General features: G+C 46.8%; 1 protein-coding gene across 2 annotated transcripts in view; it reads left to right on the top strand.

Moving 5' to 3' along the window:
* nos1apa (nitric oxide synthase 1 (neuronal) adaptor protein a) overlaps window positions 1-12763 on the top strand; it is a 214920-nt gene that overhangs the window by 174185 nt on the left and 27972 nt on the right. For both annotated transcript variants that reach the window (XM_055642309.1, XM_055642310.1), the window contains exons 4-5: window positions 1367-1438; window positions 7649-7707. In XM_055642309.1, coding sequence (XP_055498284.1) covers window positions 1367-1438; window positions 7649-7707 — 131 coding nt within the window. The remainder of the gene's footprint in view (window positions 1-1366; window positions 1439-7648; window positions 7708-12763) is intronic.

Consider the following 12763-nt stretch of genomic DNA (forward strand, 5'->3'; position numbering starts at 1 on the left):
AGCGGCTGAACGAATGGACATCCCGGTTGACCACATTTTCAATACGGCAGAATGGTCAAGGGAACGGCGTTCAGAACATTTTGTTTTTATTATAAACCGTTGATAAACCTGATTTAATTGCAGGAGAATATTACAAACTGCAATATTAATTTAAGCTCAGAGGAGCTCTTTTATGTTGTTATTGTTAACAAATACCTTTCTGTTTCTTTTGAAAGCAGATCAACTGGTTGATTACGATAACACTTCCTCCCTCATAAACTTCGGCAGTGAGTGAAATAAAAACTGTTACACGGTTTGAAATCACAGACCTTTGAAGTCTTCACGGAATCACTCACGTGACTCCGAAGTAAAATAGTTAGATTAAACGAGTACTTACCAGTACGAAGTTTGATCTGTATTTTATGAGGAGTTACGGTGAGGGATTAAGTGCCCGCCGCTCCCACCCTCATTATATAGATCAAGCTAATAAACTGATGTCTCGTGATCTTTACTATCTTACTTCAAATATTGTGTCTATTCTGTGATTCCACACCGCTGCTTCGAAGTATGCCGCATGCGCAGTACCTGCTGGGTTCTTCACTTAATCCCTCACCGTAACTCCTCATAAAATACAGATCAAACTTCATACTGGTAAGTACTCGTTTAATCTAACTATTATAGTACCTGCCTCAACTACCTCCACTATCATAGTAACGTAGAGAATAAGTGCAGGAGTCGGCTATTCAGCCCCTCGAGCCAGCACCGCCATTCAATATGATCATGGCTGATCATCCAGAATCAGTACCCCGTTCCTGCCTTCTCCCCATATCCCTCGATTCTGTTGGTCCCAAGAGCTAGATCCAACTCTCTCTATCCTATGCAAAAATAGACTTCACAACCAGGTGCCCAACTATTATTCTGCATGTAACATTTGTACATAGGCGGGTTGGACAGGCTAGATGCAGGAAGATTATTCCCGATGTTGGGGAAGTCCAGAACAAGGGGTCACAGTTTAAGGATAAGGAGGAAGTCTTTTAGGACCGAGATGAGAAGAGCATTTTTCACACAGAGAGTGGTGAATCTGTGGAATTCTCTGCCACAGAAGGCAGTTGAGGCCAATTCATTGGCTATATTTAAGAGGGAGTTAGATGTGGCCCTTGTGGCTAAAGGGATCAGGGGGTATGGAGAGAAGGTAGGTACAGGATACTGAGTTGGATGATCAGCCATGATCATATTGAATGGCGGTGCAGGCTCGAAGGGCGGAATGGCCTACTCCTGCACCTATTTTCTATGTTTCTATGTTTCAACAGGAAAGAAGATCTTTGCTGTGGTGATATGTTGGTGCTTTGCTATATTGGGTTATTGATTGTGTTGTTCCATACTTTAGATGGTGAAGAATCTGGAAGCGAAGGAGGATGACAGGAGAGTAACTCCGACTACATTTTGGATGACTCTCCTCGTAAGTGCTTTTGGAACATTATATCTCTTGTGCCCTGCCACTGCATGCAAAAAATATCTTAATTTATGCACAGCGTTTTTATACCATTCCCAGTTTGCAATCAGCAAAATTTGCATTGGGGAAAGTGCACTCCATAAATTATGCATCAGTTCGTTAGTCATAGGAACAGAATCAGGCCATTCGGCCCATCGAGTCTTCCCAGCCATTCAATCATGGCTATTCTCTCTTTCCAACTCAACCCCATTCTCCCGCCTTCGCCCCATAACCCCCGACACCCGTACTAATCAAGGATCAGTCAATTTCTGTTTTAATAATACCCGACTTGGCCATTACAGCCATCTCGCAATGAATTCCACAGATTCACCAGTATCTGGCTAAAGAAATTCCTCCTCATCTCCTTTCTAAAGGTACATCTTTTTATTCTGAGGCCAGCCCTTCTGGTCCTAGACTCTCCCACTAGTGGAAACATCCTCTCCACATCCACTCCATCCAGGCTTTTCACTATTTGGTAAGTTTCAATGAGGTCCCCACTTATCATCCTTCTAAAATCCAGCGAGAACAGGCACAGTGCCATCAAAAGCTTACAACATGGTGAGCTTTAGAAGCAACTCAATGGCCATTGCAGTCTGGAAGTCCATTAAAAGAAATGTTTTAGACTGCTGTAACTTAGAAAACAAAGCCACATTCAACAGTAAAATAACAAAGATGGGGGAAGGGGTTAGACGATGGGGTTTATCTGGAATTGGAGAATTTAATGTTCATACTTTAGACTTTATATATACAGTGAGGAAACAGGCCCTTCGGCCCACCGAGTCTGCACCGGCCAGCGATCACTAGCACTGTCTTACACACTAGGGACAGTTTACAGAAACCAATTAACATACAAACCTGCACATCTTTGGCCTGTGATATTTACAGATATTCATGTCGATACAAGAGACTGCGGATGCTGTTTTATGAAAAAAACACACAAAGTGCTGGAGTAACTCAGCGGATCAGACAGCATCTCTGGAGAACATTGATAGGTGATGTTTCGAAATTCAGGATGTTGGATCGGGATAGTCTGGAGAAGGGTCCCGACCCGAAACGTCACCTATCCATGTTCTCCAGGGATGTTGCCTGATCCACCGAGTTACTCCAGCACTCTGGGTCCTTTTTTTGTAGATATTCATGTGGCATCTTTATCTTCTGAAGACATTCCAAAGGTTTTCACAGTCTTAGACAGACAAACTTTGTCATAAGGTCGTAAGTGATACGAACAGAATTAAGCCATTCTACACTGCCATTCAATGCGGCGGCAATGAATTCCACAGATTCACCACCCTCTGACTAAAGAAATCTCTCCTCTTTCCTAAAGGAACGTCCCTTAATTCTGAGGCTATGACCTCTAGTCCTAGACTCTGCCACTAGCGGAAACATCCTTTCCATTGTCATTGGACCGTGTGATAGTTGAGCAAATAAGAGATGAGTTTTCGCTACTGTTTTAAAGGAAGATTAAAGTGGAGATTCAGGGAATATTTTGGAGAGAATTTTGGAGTTTAAGGTGAGCCGGGAGAAATCAGCAGAGTTGGTGGAATTGGAAGGTCTAAAGGTCCTGTCCCACTTTCACGACCTAATTCACGACCTTTTTTACTCGTGAACATTTTTAATCATGTTGAAAAAACGCCCCGACCTACTTGATGCCACGAGTACCTACGACTAGCATCCCGACCTACCTACGACCTACCTGTTACCTCCTCCGACCATGCTGCGAGGGCAGGAGAATGGGGTTAGGAGGGAGAGATAGATCAGCCATGATTGAATGGCGGAGTAGACTTGATGGGCCAAATGGCCCAAAACTTCTATCCCTTATGACCTTCTGATCTCGGAGAAAACCCATTTGGTCACAGGGAGAACGTGCAAACTCGAACGAACAAGCACCCGTAGTCAAGATCGAACCCGGGTCTCTGGCGCTGTAAGGCAGCAACTCTACCACTGTGCCACCGTGCCGCCCGAGATATCGACATCCATCATAGGACGGAGGAACTCACGTTCTCTGAAGAATGAGGACATCCCGGATATCCTGGTAGGGAACACATCAACTTACGAGCAGATGCGGCAGTGACGGAGGAATTGAGAGTAGGGAACAGCAAAAGGCAAGGTGGGGAGAAGTATAGACCAAATAGCTGTGGGAGTGGTAGGTTTATAATGGAGCCTGACTCCTGTGATGGAGACAGAGATAGACAGCACTTTGTTTCTTTTTTAGTAAACCAGCATCTGCAGTTCCTTGTTTTAGTTTTTAGTTTTAGAGATACAGTGTGGAAACAGTACGTTCAGCCTGTCGTGCCGGCACGGACCAGTGATCATCCCGTACACTAGTTCTATCCAACACCTCAGGGACAACCTACAAAATAACAATTAACTTACAAACCATAATCATGATCATAATAGTACTTTATTAGCCAAGTATGTTTTGCAACATGCGAGGAGTTTGATTTGTCAAACAGTCATACCAATAAAAAGCAACAAGACACCCAAATAAATGTTTAACATGAACATCCACCACAGTGACTCCTCCACATTCCTCACTGTGATGGAAGGCAAAAATAGTTCAATCTTCTCCCCTTCTTTGTTCTCCCGCGGTCGGGGCACTCGAACCTTCCGTTGACGGGACGATCTTGGCTCCCACAACCGGTGGTCGAGGACTCTGCATCGGGGCGATCAAGCTCCCGCATCGCGGGGATCTCAGCTCCCCCGCGCCGGGCGATCGGACCCGGGTCAGGGTTGGTCCAACCTCGTGTGGCTTGGAGCTTCCCGACATCAGTCTCTACCCGAGACTGCGAGCTCCTCGATGTTGGAATCCGCAGGCCGCGGTTGGAGCGTCGATCCCAGGCAAGGGATCGCAGGCTCCAATAGTAAGTCCACGTCCCCACGGGGGGTGGGGCTCAAAGTCAATCTCGAGCAAGGCCGCCAGCTCCACGATGTTAGGCCGCAGAGCGACCGGAGATACGACCCGGAAAACAATCGCATCTCCGGCAAGGTAAGAGATTGAAAATAGTTTCTCCCAACACCCCCCCCCCCTCCGCACACATAAATCAAACCAGAGAACTTTAGCACATACTTTTTAAAACACTCTAAAAATAACAAAAAAGAGGAAAAGGCAGACAGACTGTTGGCGAGGCTGCCATCGCTGACGGCGCCAAGTCTTTGGGATGTGGGAGGAAACCGGAGCACCTGGAGGAAACCCACGGGGATCACAGGGACAACGTACACACTCCACACACGGACAGCATCCTTAGTCGGGATTTAACCCCTAGCCTCTGGCGAAGGTAGCAACTCTACCACTGTGCCGCCGTTGTGTCAATAACTTGTAGAACGGATTCACTCCAAACAATGTGACGTTAACATGCTGAGGCCAGGAGGGAAATGGCTTGCACTTGACCTGATCTTGTTCTGCAACTGGCTGGCACAGGTGACCGAGGAGCGAAGGCAACAGCACAGCTCCGTAATCAGTGAAGCAAGGAGCGATCTAAGACATGTAGCGAGTTCAAAGTCAACTCAAGTACAGAAAGAAAATAAAGAGTCAAAGTGATGTCGGGGTCAAATCGAGAGAGAAGGTTAAATGAGATTAAAATAACCAAGGACAGCGACGGAGGCATATTTTTAGAAGATTCTAATCAACAACAATTTAAGTCAGAAGAACCGAGATCTCATCCTTGAGATAATTAATATCATTGGTAGTAATGTTGATTAGCAATGATTATTATCATTAAAAAAGCACGATGTGTCTTGATTTACGTTCTGTTGCCTATTAACTTTGCCTCTCCTGTGTATATATATATATTATTATTATTTTTTTTAATTTATTTTTATTAGAAGCAGTGTACAAAAGTATAAACCGCAGCATATGACATAATACATTTATTGTACAGCTTCAATTTTCATTTTTAGCTAAGATGAAATAGAAAAAGAGGGAAAAAGCAAGAAAGAGAGAAAATGAGAGAAAAAGTGAATGTGTAAGAATACAACCCTTAAACTACCAAATAAGTGTAGTCGATGAGTGAGTAAGTAAAATAAATGAGAAAGACGTGAAGAAATAAAAAGACAAACACAGAAGGAAAAAAAAGTGATGATATACCTGCTTCATTTCTCTCCCCACCGATCACCCAGTCCGTAAGTCGGTTTAATTCCGAAGTTGTGTTGCACCATACCTCTCCTGTGTATATATAGGAACATTAAGTTGCTTAGTTTGGTTGAATTGAGTTTATTTTAGTTTATAGTTCAGTGTAGTTTGGTTCAGTGTCGTTCAGTTTAGTTTTGTTTATTGTCACGTGTACCGAGGTACAATGAGAAACGTTTGCTGTGTGCTATCCAGTCAGAGAAAGACAATACATGATTACAATCGAACCGTCCACAGTTTGCAAATACAGGATAAAGGGAATAACGTTTAGTGCTAGATAAAGTCCAGTAAAGTCCAATTAAAGATAGTCTGAGGGTCTCCAATGAGGTAGAGGGTGGCTCAGGACCGCTCTCTAGTAGGTGATAGGATGGTTCAGTTGCCTGATAGCAGCTGGGAAGAATTTGGTGCAATTGAGTGGGAGTGGATTGGATGATTTGACTTCAAGTACAATATTGGTGTCACTGTTATTCGATGCCAATTTTGATCCAAGGGGTTCATTTGTTTGTGTTCAGCCACCAACTATAAATCCCTTGCCTACCATCGCTGATGGGAAAAAAATCATAGGAGCAGCTGGTAGAGCCACTGCCTCACAGCACCAGGGACACCAGTTCAATCCTGGCCTGGGGTGCTATCCGTGTGGAGTTTGCACGTTCTCCCTGTGACTGCGAGCGGTTCCTCCGGGTGCTCCAGTTTCCTCCCACATCCCGAAGATGTGCGCTTTTGTTGGTTAATTGGCCTCTGTACAATTCCCACCAGTGTGTTGGGAGTGGATGAGAGAGTGGGATAACATAGAACCAGTGTGAACGGTCGATCGATGGTCGGCATGGACTCGGTGGGCTGAAGGGCCTGTTTCCATGCTGTACCTTTAAAAAAATATATTTTTTATCCTATCACTTCTGTTTGGTATTTAAGCACCTCAACCAAATCTCACTCCATCTCCTACACCTAAGGGAATACAAACTGTTAATGTGACACACCTTCATGATATAATGGCACTTGTTTGACACTGTAGTACGCATATATAATTATGAAAATATGAATATATGAATACAAAGAACAAATGAGTGAAAGGTATGCAAAGGGACAAATCAAAGCATGCAACGATGATCAAGAAAAGGTGGAGCCCACAATGGTCCATTGTTGGCTGTGGCACTATATTTGTCTGTGATTTTTCAATTCAATGATCCTGGTGCAAGAATTGGAGCCAGCATGAACCAAGGGCAGCCTGAACGGCACAAAAATCCTACAGCAAAGATTTAGGCTTTACTTCAGTTGTTGCTCAAATTAGTTGACACTTCACCTTGTTCCCCAGAAGGTCAACCAATAAACGTATACCTGTCGCTCTGTTAATGAGGGGAAATGGCAGGGTGAATGCACAGAGTTCATGTTATGAAATGAGAAGAATCAGGCCATTTGGCCCATCGATTGTACTCCGACATTCAATCATGGCTGATCTTTCCCTGTCAAACCCATTCTCCTGCCTTCTCCCTGTAACCTTTGACGCCCTTACTAATCAAAAAATACTATCAATCTCTGCTTTAAAAATACCCAAATGACTTGCCCTCCACAACGATCTTGCCAATGCTTGGCAACAAATTCCGCAGATTCGCCACCCTTTGGCTAAAGAAATTACTCCTCACGAAAGATGCCTCCTTTAATTCTAAGGCTGTGCCCTCTAATCCTAAACTGTCCCACTAGTGGAAACATCCTCTCCACATCTACTTCATGCAGGTCTTTGACCCAAGGTAGGGGAATCAAGAACCAAAGGACCTGGGTTTAGGGTGAGAGTGATAGGATTTAATGGAAACTTTTTTACACAAACAGGGTGGTGGGTATTTGGAATGAGCTGCCAGAGGAGGTAGTTGAGGTAGATACAATATCAATATTTAAAAGACACTTGGACAGGTACATCCATGGATGGAAAGGTGAAGGGGATATGGGCCTAATTTCCCAAATGGGACGAGCTTGGATGTGGCATCTTGGTCGGCATTGAGGAGTTGTGCGACTCCATGACCCAATGTGACTTTGCCTTTTGTTTGTATTTCCTTCAGAAAAAAGAATGGACATGGGATGAGAGCAAGATGTTGATCATGCAGGATCCAATCTACCGGTGAGTGGAAGGTCCCAGTGGACGGTAATGTTGGGGCTGTACAAGGCAGGCTGGCGCCGCCATCTTTAACCTCTGGGGGGAGGTCAAAGTTCAGGAGCGGTGGTAAAGGGCTGGGTTGTCACCACGCCTCCAATTCACATTGTAGTGCCGGTGTAGAACGAATGAAGTGTGTTCTCCAGCTCAAGGTGCAGTGAGCTTGAGACAACATGGATCCTATTGCCTTTTGCTTGCATAATGTTGGTTTGTGAATTATTTTATTGGCTACGCAGATACACTGAGAGTGATACTGGAAACAGGCCCTTCAGCCCAACCCATCCACACCGAACAAGGTGACCCATGTAAGCTAATCATATTTGCCTACGTTTGGCCATGAAGGAACTGCAGATGCTGGTTTACACCGATGATAGACACAAAATTGCTGGAGTAACTCAGCAGGTCAGGCAGCATCTCTGGTGACAAGGAATGGGTGATGCTTTGGGTCGGAACCCGTCCTCAGACCTGAGGAGACGTTTCAGGTCGAAACCCTTCGTCAGATTCAAGCCTGCGTGTCCTTGTGATGTGGGAGGAATCCCACGCGATCACAGGGCGAATGTACAGACTCCGCACGCACGCACAGCACCTGAGGTCAGGATCGAACCAGGGCCTCTGGCGCTGCGAGGCAGCGGCTCTACCCGCTGCACCACTAGGACCGCACTCAATCAGCTCCCTGCTGAAATAAATCATGCCTGACTGACCATCATCACTGGATCAGTGCCCCGTCGAGTGAAATCAAAGAAGATCGCCTGCCAGCCCTCGACAACCTTTCACACAAGCCCAGCGGAGAGAGACGTTCCCAGCGTATAAACTCCCAGGTGCCAAATAAAAATGGGACTGCGTTTATAAACAAACAAACAACCTTAAAGGAAAAAAAGCTTGGAGCTGAACTGTCGATGGACATTTCCATGAATTTATTTCTGCTAATCATTTATAAAGTTGGGTCTTTTTGAGCCAGTGAGGATCGGATGCCTGCAGGGAACTGAGCCAGGTTGTAGTGACCAGTGATGGAAATGGGTTTTAGGAACTAGGGGTACATTAAGGTCCGTGAGGCTGAGGTTGGGAAGGAAGGGGGGGGGGCACTATAAGCCCCCCATGAGAAATACTTTTGTAATATGGTGAATTTCAGAGCCATTTTGAGCCAATTTGCACTGGTTAGATGATTACATGCACATTGTATCAGTAACTCAGTCAAATAAAGATAGGTATAACAAATATAGGTCGGTGATTGGTCACAACGCCTCTCGGAGACTCTGTCTGATTGGCCGCCGAGTGACCAGCGCATTATGTGAATGGACACAATGCCTTGGGAGACAGCGGTTGATTGGACGGGAGGATACCGATTTGTTAATTGGATGGGAATTTTAAGGGAAGCTGGTCGATGATTGGACGCAACCCCCTTAGAGACAGCGGTTGATGGCCGCCAAATAATCAGGCACAAAAAATTGACAAGTAGGAAAACAATACAATCTGAATTCCGATTTAAATCGGAAGAATATCATGCCTGATCTTCAGCAAAGATACTAGTATCCGCTCTAGTATCTTTGATCTGCAGTTAATTCCTATTGAAGAAGAACCCTGGCCCGAAATAACTCCTAATCCTGTTCCTCCACAGATGCCGCCTAGCCCGCTGAGTTCCTCCAGCACTCTGTGTTTTTCATTTAACTCTGAAATTAAAGACAGACAGAAAGCTGGAGTAACTCAGCGGGACAGGCAGCGACTCTGGAGAGAAGACCCTCTCCCCAGAGCCGCCGCCCATCCCACTGAGCCATCCCAGCCCCCCGTGTCCACATTCTACTCCAGAGCCAAACGAAAAACACAGAGTGCTGGAGGAACTCAGCGGGCCAGGTGGCACCCGTGGAGAGAACGTATCAGGGACTGCCACGGGCCAGGGCTCCCCCTCCCCCCCCCCCCAACAGGAAGGAACCGCAGATGCAGCCATCACCGCAAAACGCCAAATGATTCCGGGAATGCAGAGGCGAGAGGGTGAGAGGGAGGGAGTGAGAGAGCGAGAGAGAGACAAGATGGGGAGCAATTCCTTCTTAAATATAACATGGGTGAATGACTTTACCTGCACACCAGGAAGAGGCCCATGCTCGCGGTCCGGAGCCCTCAATGACAGTGAGTTTTAAGAAATTCTCCCATGAATTTTATTCAAAGGAACACGGCGTCATTAATACTTGGTCAAAACACAATTACATTTACTGAGGGTTACACAGAAAAGCTGGAGAAACTCAGCGGGTGCAGCAGCATCTATGGAGCGAAGGAAATAGGCAACGTTTCGGGCCGAAACCCTTCTTCAGACTGATCAGGGGTGGGGGTGGGTGGGGACAAGAAAGGGAAAAGGAGGAGTAGCCGGAAGGCTGGAGGGTGGGAGGAGACAGCAGGGGAGCTGAGGAAGGGGAGGAGACAGCAAGGACTAACAGAATTGGGAGAAGTCGATGTTCATGCCCCCGGGGTGCAGACTCTCCAAACGGAATATGAGGTGCTGTTCCTCCAATTTCCGGTGCTGCTCGCTGTGGCCATGGAGGAGACCCAGGACAGAGAGGTCGGAGGCGGAGTGGGAGGGGGAGTTGAAGTGCTGAGCCACCGGGAGGTCAGCTAGGTTATTGCGGACCGAGCGGAGGTGTTCGGCGAAACGATCGCCCAACCTCCGCTTGGTCTCACCGATATAGATCTGCTGACATCTAGAGCAGCGGACGCAATAGATGAGGTTGGAAGAGATGCAGGTAAACCTCTGTCGCACCTGGAACGATTGCTTGGGTCCCTGAACGGAGTTGAGGGGGGAGGTAAAGGGACAAGTGTTGCATCTCCTGCGGCCGCAAGGGAAAGTGCCCGGGGAGGGGGTGGACCGAGAGGGAAGGGAAGAATTGACAAGGGAGTTATGGAGGGAGCGGTCTTTGCGGAAGGCAGATATGGGGGGAGATGGGAAGATGTGGCTAGTAGTGGGGTCACGTTGGAGGTGGCGAAACTGACGGAGGATTATTTACTGAGGAATGTGGATCGATGTATTGATGAAACATTGTATAACTACGTGTTAACTACTGGCTGTTGACAAGTGCTAACAGTGGTAGTTAACAAATCATTTTTGTCTCATGGCCGGTGCAGCGGTGACTCGTTGTAACGATTATCCACGTTCACTTTTTTAGAAAACTAATGGGTTTTTAAAAAAATCCGTATTTAACAATGTGAATTCGTATTTCCGTATTCATAAACGTGCGTCTCTGACTCCCTTCTAGTACAGAAATTGGACATAAACTGAAAAGTAGGGGAACGCCGTCCCCCTGCGTAACCCCCCCCATTTCCATCACTGGTAGTGACCTTTAGTTGTGGACCCTGATGTTAATCTCTGCACTGTGTGTGTGGGCTGAGAAGCTTGGGGAGGGTGCAGAGAGGGTTTGGAACATAGAACATAGAAACAGCTCCTTCCGCCCGCAATGTCCATGCCCAACACGATGCCACAACAAATCTCCTTTGCCTGCACCTGATCCATATCTCCCTGTTCTCTGCTCCTCCATGTTCATTCATCATCGTTGAAAACATTAGCGACACAGTGGTGCTGGTTTCCAACGGGAACAGTGATGGACGCACCACACGCCTCTGTCCTCCAGTTCCTGCGGACTTCCACCGCTGGAAGTATAGGACCTTGGTGTGTTGTGCTTTATCATCATTCCTTACAATGCTATGTATGACAATGATCGCAACTTCTACTGAAGTGTGGATGGCCGTTGGCTTGCTAGAAGCTCATCCGCCCTTTGACAGGTCTTGTTTTTGCTCCTGCTGGGGGTCCACAGCCCCCTCCTCACCTGGCAAACCAGGTGGGGGAGACGGTTTAGTCACCGACTATCCGACCATGGAGCAGGTAGCACGGGGTTACATGGTACCCGTGGCGGGGGGGAACTCCCCCTGACCTGACCATGTTCCTGTCCAAAAGCCTTTTATATTCCCTATCATATCTGCCTCCACCACCACCCCTGGCAACCCATCACCATACAGAAAAATGGATATGGATCATTTGTAGGTAGATAAGAGAGGTCGGCATCATGTTCGGCATGGACACTGTGGGCCGAAGGGCCTGTGCTTGTGCTGTGTACAGTACAGACAGTACTGTTCTATGTTCTTATTCCATACTTATCCCTTGTTCTTATCCTGTTCTTATCCCATATGTTCTTATCCTATTCATAAATCTTATCCCATTCCCTGCATTTCCTTCTGCCTATACAGAAGTCTTGTAAATGCCACTAATGTATCTGCCTCCACCAACAACCCTGGGGTGTGTGTGTGTGTGTGTGTGTGTGTGTGTGTGTGTGTGTGTGTGGGAGTGTGTGCGTGCGTGCGTGCGTGCGTGCGTGCGTGCGTGCGTGTGTGTGTGTGCGCGAGTGTGGGTGCAAAAACAAAAAGCACCTCCCCCATCTCCTTAAGACTTTGCCCCTCTCACCTTAAAGCTATTGCTTGACCTGATCTCCCGGTGGCTCAGCACTTCAGCTCCCCCTCCCATTCCGAATCCGACCTTTCTGTCCTCAGCCTCCTCCATGGCCAGAGTGAGTCCCACCGTAAATTAGAGGAGCAGCACCTCATATTTCACTTGAGCAGTTTGCACCCTAGCGGTATGAACATTGACTTCTCTCATTTCAGGTAGTCCTTACTTTCCCTTCGCCTTCTCAGCTCTCCCTCAGCCCACTGGCTCCTCCTCTTCCTTTCTTCTTCCCACCCCCCCTCCCACCCTCACATCAGTCTGAAGAAGGGTTTTGACCCAAAAGGTTGCCTATTTCCTTTGCTCCTCAAATGCTGCCTCACCCGCTGAGTTTCTCCAGCATTTTTGTCTACCCTAAATGAATCTCTTCTGCCTGCACATGATCCATTTCCAGCATGTCCATGTGCCTATCCAACCGCATCTTAAACCCCACTATCGTATCTTCCTCCACCACCACCCCTGGCAGCGTATTCCTTCCACTCACCACCCTCTGTGTTTAAAACTAAAACTTGCCCCACACATCTCCTTCAAGGGCCTGTCCCACTTACG

Source organism: Leucoraja erinacea, chromosome 10 (genome assembly GCF_028641065.1).
Source record: "Leucoraja erinacea ecotype New England chromosome 10, Leri_hhj_1, whole genome shotgun sequence".
NCBI classification, from domain to species: Eukaryota; Metazoa; Chordata; class Chondrichthyes; order Rajiformes; family Rajidae; genus Leucoraja; species Leucoraja erinaceus.